This window comes from Octopus sinensis, linkage group LG6, assembly GCF_006345805.1.
Source record: "Octopus sinensis linkage group LG6, ASM634580v1, whole genome shotgun sequence".
Classification (NCBI taxonomy): Eukaryota; Metazoa; Mollusca; class Cephalopoda; order Octopoda; family Octopodidae; genus Octopus; species Octopus sinensis.
In genome coordinates, this window is record NC_043002.1 from 19,974,440 (window position 1) to 19,989,273 (window position 14,834).

Sequence of the window (14,834 nt, forward strand, 5' to 3'; positions counted from 1 at the left end):
TGTAGAAGTGGGAGACCCAGGAGGGCATGGGATGAAGTACTGAAGAATGATCTCAAGAAGCTGAACCTTTCAGGCGAGATGACTAAGGACCGAGATATTTGGTTCCTGGCTGTACTCAAGAAGACCTCTACCTTGCAGCAGAAGTGTTAAAACTGATCTTTCTGGTGACGTAAAGCACTCGTAGCGGTGCTTATAAAAGCGCCAATGCAGTGCCACATAAAAGCACTCAGCACACTCTGTAAAGTGGTTGGCACTAGGAAGGGCATCCAGCCATAGAAGCCATGCCAAATCAGACTGGATTCTGGTGCAGTCCCTCAGATTGCCAGCTCTGGTCAAAGCGTTCAACCCATGCCAGCATGGACAATGGATGTTAAATGATGATGAATTGTTTTCTTGGAAAATATTTTTCAGAATTCTGTTTAAAATACAGGAGATTATGAATTCTAGAAAAAAATAAAGTTAGGATTTAAGGCCAGGGATTATGGATTAGTATTTTAGGGCAGGATTACGTTTTAGAGCTAGGGTTTAGAATTTTGGGTTCAACAGTGAAATGAGATTCAGTACATTCTGTTTTTTTTTGTAGAATCATAATCTGCTGTTTGAGACAGAAATCCCAAGAAACTTTGTAGGAAGAAAAAGTTATGTGGGTTACTTAGTTTGATATGCAGTTTATTATTTGTCCAGAATCTTTACTTTAAATAAATTATGTTGTAACATAAATGTCATTAACAATTGATTTCAACTTGGGCAACACGAGATATTTGGGTTGGTACAGGTACTCATGCGCATGTGCGTGCATGCGTGCACACACACACACACACACACAGATGAGAATGTCACATACGATGGACCCATAAATAAGGAGAGGACCAGGAATGAATACCTCAGAAAAGAGGTATCCATTGATAACGAGTTTGCAAATCCAGTACCCAAGATACACTGAGCTTCATCCCTATTATTATTGGAGGAACAGGGTACATACCAAAGAGAATCAAGAGAACTCTCAGCTTACAACAAGCATATTGTCTATAACTCTTTTGCAGTGCCTGGCCTCATGCTTACGTTGGACCTTCTGAACTGGTCACTTTAAGAACTCAATGAGATAAATATTTGAACTTGCAGCCTGCTCTGTTTTACAGGGAACTTCAACATCATTGGAGACAGAGACTGGCTATACTTCCCACACAAGGAAGATGGCTATGGTCTTAAATTTGTATTGATATCATATGAAGCATGGATTGTGACAATGGAACATCTGCAGTAGAGGAAAGAGATTAGTAACTATCTTACCCAAATTTGTAACCATGAAATCAGCAACATAATTAAGATAGCTAATGAACTTGAGGGAGAGGTATGAAATAAGAGCTGATATGGATCTCTCCCCAAGGAGTATTGATAAAATCTATTTATCAGAGCAAAATAAAAAAATGAACCACTTCACTGAGGAGATAGTACAAGGGTATTTGGCATGAAAGACACAGACCATAGAAGGGATTAAAAGGTCATAAGCTTGGCATGAAGTACCAACAAGTTTATGATGTCCCACTTCGAAGCTACATCCATGGAATTCAAGAACAAGAGATCCCCACCAAATACCTACAGGATAAAAGCAGAAAACATTGATAGAGCAAAAAATGTAGGCTGAAGATATTAACCAGATTATTGTCAACTATGAGAGAATGCCTTCTTGTTATTATCTTCCCATGAGGCATGATGCAGTGGCCAGAATAATCTGGAACAGGAATACAAAAGAGAAAACACCTGCAAAGTTGACTTTATTGAGACCAATGTGTCAAAAGTATATTGATGGAACTTAAAAATCAAAGCAGTCAGCAAGTTAAAACACTCCTGGCCAAATATTATTGGGTGGGGGCCACAAGGAAAAGATATGTTCTGTTGTGGAATTTACCTGCCCTTCGGACACCAATGTGATTAGGAATATACAAGACAAAGAGGAGAACCAATGTGGATTATTGATAAAGAGTTTTCAAATCCAGTATCCAATATACACTTTGAGCTTCATCCTTATTATTATTGGAGCAACAGGGTACATACCAACCCATCTGGAGCAAAGTATGGCTGAACTTCGGTTCTAGGGGAGAGAACGCAAATCCTGAATTCATTCACTGCAAATGATCACAATATCTGGCACTATGAAAATCTGCAAGACCTTAAGATTTAAAGGATGATGAAAAAGAAACAAGACCCTTTTTTACATAATCTTGCTACTAAGTAGGTTTAAAATTTATTCTAAATTGAAAAAAAACATACTTACATGCATGCATGCATGCATGTTCTGGGCTTAACTTTTTATCAAAACAATGAATCTACATGTGCTTTATTTTGCCTGGGAACACCTGAAGGACAAAATAAAATGTATTTTGTTTAATTGTTGGACTTGTTTTTAATAGTAATAATTGTTTTCTTCTAAAACAAGCATTAAGCCAGAAATTTTCAAGAAGAGAAATTGTTGATCATATCTATATCATTACTTGATTGGTATTTTGGAAGCACTCCGTTGGTTACGACGACGAGGGTTCCGGTTGATCCGAATCAACGGAACAGCCTGCTCGTGAAATTAACGTGTAAGTGGCTGAGCACTCCACAGACACGTGTACCCTTAACGTAGTTCTCGGGGATATTCAGCGTGACACAGAGAGTGACAAGGCCGGCCCTTTGAAATACAGGTACAACAGAAACAGGAAGTAAGAGTGAGAGAGAAAGTTGTGGTGAAAGAGTACAGCAGGGATCACCACCATCCCCTGCCGGAGCCTCGTGGAGCTTAAGGTGTTTTCGCTCAATAAACACTCACAACGCCCAGTCTGGGAATTGAAACCGCGAGTCCGCTGCCGTAACCACTGGGCCATTGCGCCTCCACATTGGTATTTTATTAACCCACTGAAAGGATGGAAGGCAAAGTCAACCTCTGGAATTTGAACTCAGAGCATAGAGCTGGAAGAAGTGTTGCTAAGCATTATGCCCGACAAGCTGACAATCCTGCCAGCTTGTCACATTTATAATAGTAATACTCACACACCTGCTCACATAATTTCATGTGGTTGAGGTTTTTGTTTGTTATGATCATTATAGTCTTTATTCTGAGTATAATTGTTATTTTAAAGCATTGAATGATATATAATTGTTATTTTCAATTCTGTTTTAAACCTATGGCTGTTTAAGTGCAATTAAAAGGACAATTTCCCTGGAAATGTCCTAATTACTTAGTATGAAATGTCACTTCTTTGAATACATCTTAGACATTATGAGCAATCATGAAGCCTTATCATGAGTACCTAATCATGTTAATTAACGACCAGTCCCCGAAGTCATTGTGTGTGCATTAGCTGTTAGCAATCATGTTTGTATGTTGGCCCTTATTTGCTTACTTCTGCTGTTTTGAAATGACGGACAGAAGCTACCTTGTTCTTAAGTTTTGTTATATGTGTGTGTGTGTAAACTGACATGGTTAAGAAGTTCATTTCACAACCATAGGTTATGAGTTCAATCCCAATGTTTAGGAACATAGACGAATGTCTTTATAGCTTCATTATAATCAATGTCTTGTTAGTGGAATTTGGTTGACAGAATTTATGTAGAAGCTTGTATGTGTGTGAACATGTGCACCCATGTCTTTGTGTTCGTCATATTTATGTTCCAAATCTTAGAACTTTTGAGAAATAGATAGCCTCAAAGTTTTGTACCAAAATAGTACCTATTTCTTTATTACCCACAAGGGGTTAAACATAGAGGGGACAAACAAGGACAGACAAAGGTATTAAGTCGATTACATCGACCCCAGTGCGTAACTAGTACTTATTTAATTGACCCCGAAAGGATGAAAAGCAAAGTCGACCTCGGCGGAATTTGAACTCACAATGTAACAGCAGACGAAATACCGCAAAGCATTTCGTCCGGCGTGCTAACGCTTCTGCCAGCTCGCCACCTTCAAACCTTTAAAGGCATAACTGATCATATCGAAACTGGTACCAAAATAGTACCGGTTTCGATATGATCAGTTATGCCTTTAAAGGTTATGCCCCAGCATGGCTACAGCCCAGTGAGCCATGCAAGTAAAAGCATAATATATTAATGTAAAAAAAAAAAATAGGTTAGTGATGATAAATGGAAATATAAGAGTTTTTCTAATTAGTTGACCTTGGTACTTAAAGAACTCAAGTGGTTTTTGTCATGAGAAAATATAGAAATCATGTTATTTATTTTTTGGATTGCAGCTTGCCATAGAATGAATGATGTTCACAATGCTGAGTACATCGTCAATGTATGAATAACGACTCGATTATAGGTGTGATATATGCATGTGACTGGGTGGATTGTTAGGATAAACCAAGTGACATGAGGGAGAAAGAAAAGAGAGGGATCCTCAGAAAAGCTTTTGTATTCTTTTGAAGTTTGAATCCTTTTTTTTTTCTTTTTAAAAATGCATAGAGTCTCTAAAACAGGGCAGTTGGAAAATTATATGATACAAAGTACTGTATGATTAAATAAGTAATTGTGAAAATTAACTTTATGCATTTAACTGGTTTACAAATACCAACAACTTTCCTTTTCAGATGTCTAAGGATCCTCAGATCTGTGACCTCTCTTTCATTTCCCTTAGCATTGAATAAAAGAAATATTTTACTCCTAGATCTTGAATGTGTCATTGTTTGCTGAATAATCATTTGTCAATTCCATAATGTAGTTGTTTCACCCTGGTCAAGCAGGTCTTATGATCAAAGGAATTCTAGCTGTGATAATCTTATAATTTTTTTTTTTTTGTTTTTGGATATAGTGTATACCAGGTTACATTTAACCATTGTAATTTTTTAAGATTTGGGGAAAAATTTAGCTGTTATTTTTGGTAGGTTGAGTTGCCACATAAAAATTCCCTTTTCCCTTGTTAATGTTTACTGTTCTGAATCACACTACTCATAGTATCTACTTATAGTTATATGAGTAGAATTGGCTTTTGTGATTTAAGTATCTTAGCCACAAATACAATACAGTGCCAGTTAGGAGATACTAATTATTTGGTCAGAGTCCAGTTGCTTGCTATCTCTCTTTTCGAAAAATGGTATAAGGGAGATTTAAAAAGATAGTATGACATCATCATAATTTCATGTTGTCCTAACATTCTTTACAAAAATGTCATGACATAATAACATATATATAGAATAGGTTAGTAGTTGCTATAGAGAGAGGTTCCAAATGCGTGGGTTTGTTTCACTTTCAAATTTGCTCCATATTCTTGCAAGATTTTTTCATAGAGAACCAGCTTCAACACATTTTGAATTAAAAGAAAGACTGGTGCTTGAATTTAGCGACTTGGTTGGCAGATTTTTTTTTTCTTTTGCCATAAATGTCATCAAATTTTATAAACCTAATTCAGAATGTTTTCACTGATCATATCATTTTAAATGAGACGATTACAAGGTTTTGATTAAGTGAAATAATTTGCAGCATTGAAATTAGCTTTAATGGCTCCAATAGCTGCAGTTTTATGGACAGCTTCAATATTAAAGAATTTTGAATGGGTCATTAAATATAGTTCCCATTTTAAAAAAGGAGAAGAATTTGTGTTGGTTAGCTTGTGAAGGAGAAGCAGTCTTGTCAGATGTGTAGATAAACTGACAAGCAAGATTAGAACAGTTAACATAGAACGCTAACTGGAGGTTAGTGTTTAATGAGAATGAATACATGCAGAGATTTTGCATATCTCCAGTGTTATTAGCATTGAATAAAGTAGCAGCAGAAATACTGCCCTCCATTTGGTTTTTCTGATGTCTTTTATTCTGTTACTTGTTTCAGTCATTTGACTGTGGCCATGCTAGAGCACCACCTTTTAGTCGAACAAGTCGACCCCAGGACTTATTCTTTGTAAGCTTAGTACTTATTCTATCGGTCTCTTTTGCCAAACTGCTAAGTAACAGCGATGTAAACATACCAGCATCAGTTGTCAAGCGATGGTGGGGGGGACAAACACAGACACACAATCATACACACACACACATGAAGGGCTTCTTTTAGTTTCCGTCTACCAAATCCAGTCACAAGGCTTTGGTCAGCCCGAGGCTATAGTAGAAGACAACTTGCCCAAGGTGCCACGCAGTAGGACTGAACCCAGAACCATGTGGTTGGTAAGCAAGCTACTTACCACACAGCCACTCCTGTGCCTATGTCTTGTGTAATATTATTTCATCTTTCCATATATGTAGAACTATACTGTCTAGTCACCTTTTCTAATGTAAGAGTCTTAGGTAATTTGAGGGATATTGGATTGTTATTTATAGTAGGTAGAGGTACAGGTTTATTACTTAAGAGTGTAACAGGTAGTGGGAAGAAAAGCTGGCAGTGTTTTCATTACATTACACACACGCACACTCTCTCTCTCTCTTTCTCTCTCTCTCTCTCTCTCTCTCTCTCTCTCTCTCTCTCTAATATTAACAGCATTATACTTATTGAATCCATCCTTGTTAAGGCTAGATTCATAAGGTCACAACTATCTGCTTCCATTTATTTTGCCTTTTCTGCAACAAGATATTCTTCAGAATGAAGTTGTTAGCTCCTGTGCCCAGTTCTTGACATGAAGAGCTCCAGCTCTTCCTGTTAAGAACTGTCCAGCTCGGTGTATGAACCCTGCCACTGGATCCTTTGGACTCAGTGGGAGGTAGAACCCTATATTCAATGTTTAGCTTCAATTCCTGTAGGTCAGTAATTGGGGTAAAAGGGGGCTTAAAAATCCCAGAGGTTTTCATGTCTATGAAGGAAGAGTTGGATAAGAAAGTATATAGAGATGAGAAAAGGAAGATAATCATGTTCACAAGTTCATTAAAATGTTTTTGGATTGTGGTATCATGTTTGAAGTTAGTTCATGGTTGGCAATTTCAGAAGAGCAGAGATTTGCAGTAGTGGTAGAAGAGACAATGAGAAGGCTCAGTGCATCTCTATGTTAGTGGAGCTGAAATATGAAGGCTTGCCTATAAAGTTATATGGCATTTTTCTTTCAGTATTTGTGTGTGTGTGTGATAGCTTTATTATCTCATATAAGGGTAATAAGTTTATGTAGAACATAATTGTGCCTTGTCAAGGGTTAGCAATTGCCCTTTCTACTGCTAATTTCTTAACTGTAATATAGAAGCAGATGCTTTTGACCCCACAATGCCAACTCTCAAAAGATGAAGTTCAGTTTGGAATTTATAACCATATTATTAACTTTAAAAAATACTAAAAAATTGTATTTCCTGTTTTGTTTTGTTATTTCATTATTAGGTGAAGATGCGGCTTCAATGTGACATGGAAATCAGTAACCGGGCTTTACCATCCCATAATTTGAAGAGCTCAGGACGTTGCAGCCGAGGCTATTTAAGTATTGGACAAAACCCAGGCAGTACAAATAAACAGAGGACTGTTTATATCATGCTTTGTACTGCTAAAGATAAAACTGGGACCAAATATGTTGTAAGTTGACCTTCCTCTTTTGTTTAATGGATTTTAGCTTTGTAATATTTAAAAGAGGATTTATAGTGTCAATAAGTTGACAACTGTGAAGAGTGTAACTTCTGACAATCAAACTTAGCAGCAGGCTATGAACTCTCCTTTGGATTAATTGTTGCCAACACTGGTTGTCACTAGTTACCTCAAATATGAAGCTTCACTCTAAGTAGCATTTAGTTTAACCCCTTAGCATTTAAACTGGTCATATCCGGCCCAAATATTCTACCTGTTTTATGCTCAGATTGTTGAGATCTGGCTTCTTACACTACACTACAATGTCATTCTAAAAATAAACAAAAGCACGACCTTTGAATATTGGGCCTCACCGAGGCAATGACTAGTGACCAAGACCTTTGGAGATATGCTGTGCTTGAGAAGACCCAACAAGTCAAGTGAGACCATAACCCATGGCCTATGCCAGTGGTGTATAACCAGCCCACTTATGAGTACCCTTCATTCATTGGACAATAAACTTTGCTTGCGAAGACCTGTTGAGGCAAGTGAAATCAAAATCGCTGATGTGGCCGATGACAGTACCACCTGATCGGCACTTGTGCCAGTGGAACGTTAAAAGTACCATCTGAGCGTGATTGTTGCCAGGGCCACTGACTGGCTCATATGCCGGTGGCATATAAAAAGCACTAATCGAGCATGATCATTGCCAGTGTTGCCTTACTGGTACATGTGCAGGTGGTACGTGAAAAACAACATTCGAGCGTGGTTGCTGCCAGTGCCGCTGGACTGGCTCCCGTGCAGGTGGTATGTAAAAAACACCTTTGAGCATGGTCACTGCCAGTACCACCTGACTGGCCCTCATGCCGGTGGCATGTAAAAGCACCCACTACACTCCTGGAGTGGTTAGCATTAGGAAAGGCATCCAGCTGTAGAAACTTTGCCAGATCAGATTGGAGCCTGGTGCAGCCTTCTGGCTCACCAGTCCTCAGTCAAACCGTCCAACCCATGCCAGTATGGAAAGCAGATGTTAAACAATGATGATGATGACATCATCAATATTTCAAAACTACAAGATAATGCATGATTAATTCAAAACAATGTGAATAAGTAAGTGTTGCATTTGACAGAGCAATCTGAATGCTAAAGGGTTAATGTTTCCTGCTTTATCACTGTCATCATTTTCAATATTTTAATATTTATTTGTCCAACTTGACACAGTTGAGAAGTCTGCTGATGCATTTGTCTAGGCACCTTCATTCTGTGATATCTTATCAGTAAAGACTCCATGTTCCCATGCTGGGGTGTTCTACTATGGTATTGGTCTAAACTTAATCCAGGTTCATTACTCATGTCGTTATCATTTTGCACCCAGTTGCATGGGGGTTGCTCACTCTTGACAAGATTCTCTTTCGTATGACATAGTGCCACTTCCTTCTATCTCCTTTCATTTTATCTATGTGTACTCAAGATCTAACCTCACTACAGTTTGTTATGTCCCCCTTTGCAATAGGTGCTCTCCACTCATTGACTTTTTCACACTGCATCCACTTGTCCATTCACAACACATGTCTATTCACAACACAACTCATCTCTTGTACATATCATCTCTCTCAGTTCAGTTACGCATTCTTTCTTGAAGGTTAATGTTACACACCTAACAGGTTCATACTCAATTTGATGTTTCATCCATAATCCCCCAAAGTTCTCAGGTTTGCAACAGTAATAATAGTTGAAATAATTGATCCTTCTCCCATACTTGGCTGATACTTATTTTATTAACCACTCGATAGATGAAAGATAAATTTAATTTCAGTAATATTTAAACTCAGGCTACCAAGGCATATAACTAAATATTACAAAGCATTTAGTCTGTTGGCACTGTACCACTTATTCCATACACCACCCCCATAGGCACTAAACAAGCACACACACATACACAAATATATACACACATTGCCTGAGTAAATAAGATATTATACAGTTGGCTCAAGTGTCAGTGTTAAAATTTATCAAGTTTCATTGTCTCTTGGAGTATGATATTTAATTTATATGCCTTTATTTACCAAAGTATCCAGGAAACTCATTTGCAATAAGCAGGTGTCTCATCCAGAGGAAAGTAATTTCTCATCTGTTTTGTACTTTTAATCTGAAAAAATTAAGCTCCAGTACTTAAGACCATTCTGAGGACTTAAAAAGATTTCCCTTTGTTTTAATTGAAGCAATGCTTCTGGCTTTTATGAGAATTGGTAAATCAGGAAATTGTGACAACACACAAGCCATTCCCACTCAGACTCTCCTAAATCATTTTGTCACTGCTCTTACCACTTTTATTACCCCCCCACACACACACACATACACACATTGCACCCCAGGCTTTGTACTATCCACTGTGGCCAGTCCTCAGGTTGTCTCCTGAAACCACCTCCTCATTTGTATTTTTCTTGTATTCATCAACTTGCAGTTATTTAAGATGCACATTAACCAAATTGATATCAACTGCCTCAGACAGCCTGCAAAGGCTATGGTCACGACCCATTTCCCCTAATGAAACCAATAAAAATAAACATAAATAAAAATTAAAAAATTGAAAGCCGTTCTAATTAGAACCACTACTGCATTATTGATGATGGAGAGGATTTAAGCAGTTTTGATATTCGCTTTGTTATCTCAAAGCTTAACATAGAGTTGAATTTGACAGGATTCTTATTTATTTCTTTACTGCCCACAAGGGGTTACACACAGAGGGGACAAACAAGGACAGACAAATGGGTTAAGTTGATTATATCGACCCCAGTGGGAAGGTGGCGAACTGGCAGAAACGTTAGCATGCCAGGTGAAATGCTTAGCGGTATTTCGCCCGCTGTTACGTTCTGAGTTCAAATTCCGTCGAGGTCGACTTTGCCTCTCATCCTTTCGGGGTCGATAAATTAAGTACCAGTTACTCCGTGGGGTCGATATAATCGACTTAATCCTTTTGTCTGTCCTTGTTTGTCCTCTCTGTGTTTAGCCCCTTGTGGGCAATAAAGAAATATATATTGACCCCAGTACGTAACTGGTACTTATTTAATCAACCCCGAAAGGATGAAAGGCAAAGTCGACCTCGGCGGAATTTGAACTCAGAACGTACCGCTAAGCATTTCGCCTGGCATGCAAACGTTTCTGCCAGCTCATTGCCTTACTTATTCTTATTTCTATACTGCTTGATTCGTTTCATCTAACTGTTGGGAATAAGTATCAACTCTCCATCAAATAATGCCTACCGTGGACTGGTGTTCTGTCCTGGAGAAGATTCTATTCTTCTTAAGCCGCATCAATCCTGAGCTAACAACTGCCATTTGATTCAATGGGAGAGTCTCTATATGGTTACATTATCTGCTACCTTTCTCTCAAAGTTTACCTTACTGTCTTTAAAAAGAAGGGGACTTATTAAATAATGCAGTCTTAGATTGTCTGAGTCTCACTGTTAGACAGAAGGCATACCTTTGAGCATTGGTCATCTTAATTGTGGTTGACCTCTAGCTAAACAGGAAACAGCAATTCTTGAACTTTTTGGAAATATATTTCCTATTCCGTGCTGTGGGCACATGACAAACACCATCCGATCGTGGCCGTTCGCCAGCCTCATCTAGCACCTGTGTCGGTGGCACATAAAAACACCATCCGAAGACCCGGCAAGACTAGTCAGGCCATAACCCATGGCCCCTACCTGGGACGTAGTCAGTCCACCTGTGCATACCTTCCTTCTTGTGACACTTGTGAAGACCTGTTGAGGCAAGTGAAAATCAAATCAAAACAAATCAAAATAGATGAACATCAATGGAATCTGTATCTTTGTGGTACCAGTGCCGGTGGCACACACTTTGTGGTACCAGTGCTGGTGGCACACAAGAGAACCATCCGAACATGGCCGTAGCCAGTTCCGCATCGACCGGCCTCCGTGCTGTGGGCACGTAACAAACACCATCCGATCATGGCCGTTCGCCAGCCTCATCTGGCACCTGTGTCGGTGGCACATAAAAACACCTTCCGAAGACCCGGCAAGACTAGTCAGTCCACCTGTGCATACCTTCCTTCTTGTGACACTTGTGAAGACCGGTTGAGGCAAGTGAAAATCAAATCAAATCAAAATAGACGAAATAGATGAACATCAATGGAATTTGTATCTTGTGGTACCAGTGCCTGTGGCACACAAGAAATCCATCAGTGCCGTAGTCAGTGCGGTGGGCACATGTCAAACACCATCCGATCGTGGCCGTTCGCCAGCCTCATCTAGCACCTGTGTCGGTGGCACATAAAAACACCATCCGAGACCCGGCAAGACTAGTCAGGCCATAACCCATGGCCCCTACCTGGGACGTAGTCAGTCCACCTGTGCATACCTTCCTTCTTGTGACACTTGTGAAGACCTGTTGAGGCAAGTGAAAATCAAAACAAATCAAAATAGATGAACATATCAGTGCCGTAGTCAGTGCGGTGGGCACATGTCAAACACCATCCGATCGTGGCCGTTCGCCAGCCTCATCTAGCACCTGTGTCGGTGGCACATAAAAACACCATCCGAAGACCCGGCAAGACTAGTCAGGCCATAACCCATGGCCCCTACCTGGGACGTAGTCAGTCCACCTGTGCATACCTTCCTTCTTGTGACACTTGTGAAGACCTGTTGAGGCAAGTGAAAATCAAAACAAATCAAAATAGATGAACATCAATGGAATTTGTATCTTGTGGTACCAGTGCCGGTGGCACGTGGCACATAAGAAAACCATCCGAACGTGGCCGTAGCCAGTACCGCATCGACTGGCCTCCGTGCTGTGGGCACGTAACAAGCACCATCCGATCGTGGCCGTTTGCCAGCCTCATCTGGCACCTGTGTCGGTGGCACATAAAAACACCATCCGAGCGTGGCCGTCTGCCAGCCTCGTCTGGCACCTGTGTCGGTGGCACATAAAAACACCATCCGAGCGTGGCCGTCTGCCAGCCTCGTCTGGCACCTGTGTCGGTGGCACATAAAAACACCATCCGAGCGTGGCCGTTTGCCAGCCTCGTCTGGCACCTGTGTCGGTGGCACATAAAATCAACCCACTACACTCTCGGAGTGGTTGGCGTTAGGAAGGGCATCCAGCTGTAGAAACACTGCCAGATCTGACTGGACTGGTGCAGCTTTCGGGCTCCCCAGACCCCAGTTGAACCGTCCAACCCATGCTAGCATGGAAAGCGGACGTTAAATGATGATGATGATGGCATAAACTGTAGAATACTAGCTAACATTGTTCTTTTGGATTCTGAGACAAATGCTGTTGAAGCTAACTTTACCTTTGGTCCCTCCTCAGGTCAAGACTACATTAACTCTTTAGCGTTTAAACTGGCTGTATCCGGCCCAAATATTCTACCCATTTTATGCTCAAACTGGCCAGAACCAGCATATCACACCTATTCTGCAATATCATTCTGAAAATAAACAATTACATCTTTCAAATTTTGAAGCTACAAGATAATACCAGATTAATTTTTTTAAATGTGAATAAACAAGGATTACTTTTGACATATTAATCTGAAGGATGAAGTTGTACCATGGGCTAAAATGAACAGATCCTAAATGTTGTAGATCTTTCCTGCAATTTGACTTGGATATAATACAGTATTGGATTGGTCACTAGCAGCTCATGTCGGCTGGGAATAAGTGTGCACCGTTATACAATTTGGTAGGTAAAACCTAGAAATTACCCACTCCCTCTACATCACCAATTTTAAGAAGTGTGTTGGTGAACATGATGACCTAGGTGTTATTGTCAACAGTGAGCTGTGTTGAATGAACCATATTCCTTATACTGATCAAAAGGCTGAAGGTGTCTTAGCATCATTCAGTAAGGCCTTTGTCAGCTGTCCACAGGCTATCTATTTAAACCTATTTATAGCTATAGTACATTTATATATATACTTTTATATATACATTCATATAAAGCTTCAATGTCTTATATGTATATACTTTTATATATACATTTACACTAAAGCTTCAATGTCTAGCAGTTGACTGGGTAGAAATCCACAAGATTATCCACCATCTTTCCAATAATTTTGGTCACCTTTTTTTTGAGTCAGTATCTCTACCACCCATGGACATGCTTATAAAAGTTTAAAAAAACTGAGCAGCACCCATAACTTTTGGAAACATTTTTTCATGTTTAGGATTGTCAAAGCATGAAATAAACTATTTCTGTCAGCTACTATCTCTGAGGACATTGTATCCTTAAAAAATTCCATGCTTTCTGAACTTTTCCAACACTATTCCTGCCATACTTGTGCACCCTTTCATTTTTGTGACTCTTTCACTGTTCTCTTTTCTTTCTTGTGTCTTACACTGTGTTCAATGCATGCACTTTTGACTAACACTTCTCTTTTCTTACTGAATTTATTGCTACTCTCTCTTTCCTCTTTTACCCTTTTCTGGCAAGTCGCACTGCACCTGAGCACTACATACAAAAACCTCTTTATTATTATTTTTTAACATGTAAAATCTATATTTATTTTAGAAAAAGTAACTTAGGTGATATGAAACATGCAAATGGGAATTGAAATCAAGCTGCAGTCACTATACCATAACATTCAAGATAAAATTGGCAACAATACAACAGAAATGGATATTTTATTGACATAAGTGTCACACATAAAGTTTAGTGATCTCAAATGATTCCCAGAGTAGAGGAATTTTTGTTCTGTTTCCTAAATATTTAAAATTCTTGGTCTTCACTTATGGGATTATTTTTTCATTGACTTAAAAATAAAAACTTTGTTGTTATTGTTGTCATCATAGCAAATCACACTATCATCTTAAAAATAAGAAGAGGAAGACATCATCTTAGACATACACTTCAAAGCAGAAACAGAAAAAAAAAAAAAAACTGTGGTCATGGCTGGATTGCTTTCGTCTCATAGCTCTGATTGGGACTGACTTGGAGCAAAACAACTAGCAGCCATGTTGTTGCAAAGGTGGTTGTAAAAGGGTTCATATCAATTTGTAAGTAGGCTTCTGTGGAATAGACATCAACCTTGTTAACCTGGTGAAGGTAACGGAGACTTGGTGAACAAGTCAACCAATATCTAATGGAAACTGTAAGATATATTGATTTACTCTGTGATAGCAATTCCATTACACACTTTTTCTTTTATCTTTATATTTTGAGTAGCACTGTTTGTAGAAAAGATGTTTAAACTCTCTCTCTGTCTCTTTCTGTCTGTCTGTGTGTCTCTCTCTCTCTCTATTTCTGCCTGTCTCTTTCATTTCTCACCTCTTTTATTCACATTCTGTCTCTTCTCTTCCCCCCCTGATGCATTCTCTCTCTCTCTTCCTCCCTCTCTCCCTCTCTCTCTCTACCAACCAATATACT

General features: G+C 39.2%; 1 protein-coding gene across 6 annotated transcripts in view; it reads left to right on the forward strand.

The window, feature by feature from the left end:
- Positions 1–14,834, forward strand: part of LOC115213346 (leucine-rich repeat protein 1-like) — a 115,656-nt gene that overhangs the window by 86,327 nt on the left and 14,495 nt on the right. For all 6 annotated transcript variants that reach the window (XM_036503686.1, XM_036503688.1, XM_029782281.2 and 3 more), the window contains one exon: positions 7,270–7,458. In XM_036503686.1, the coding sequence (XP_036359579.1) occupies positions 7,276–7,458 (183 nt within the window). In that variant the 5' untranslated portion in view covers positions 7,270–7,275. The remainder of the gene's footprint in view (positions 1–7,269; positions 7,459–14,834) is intronic.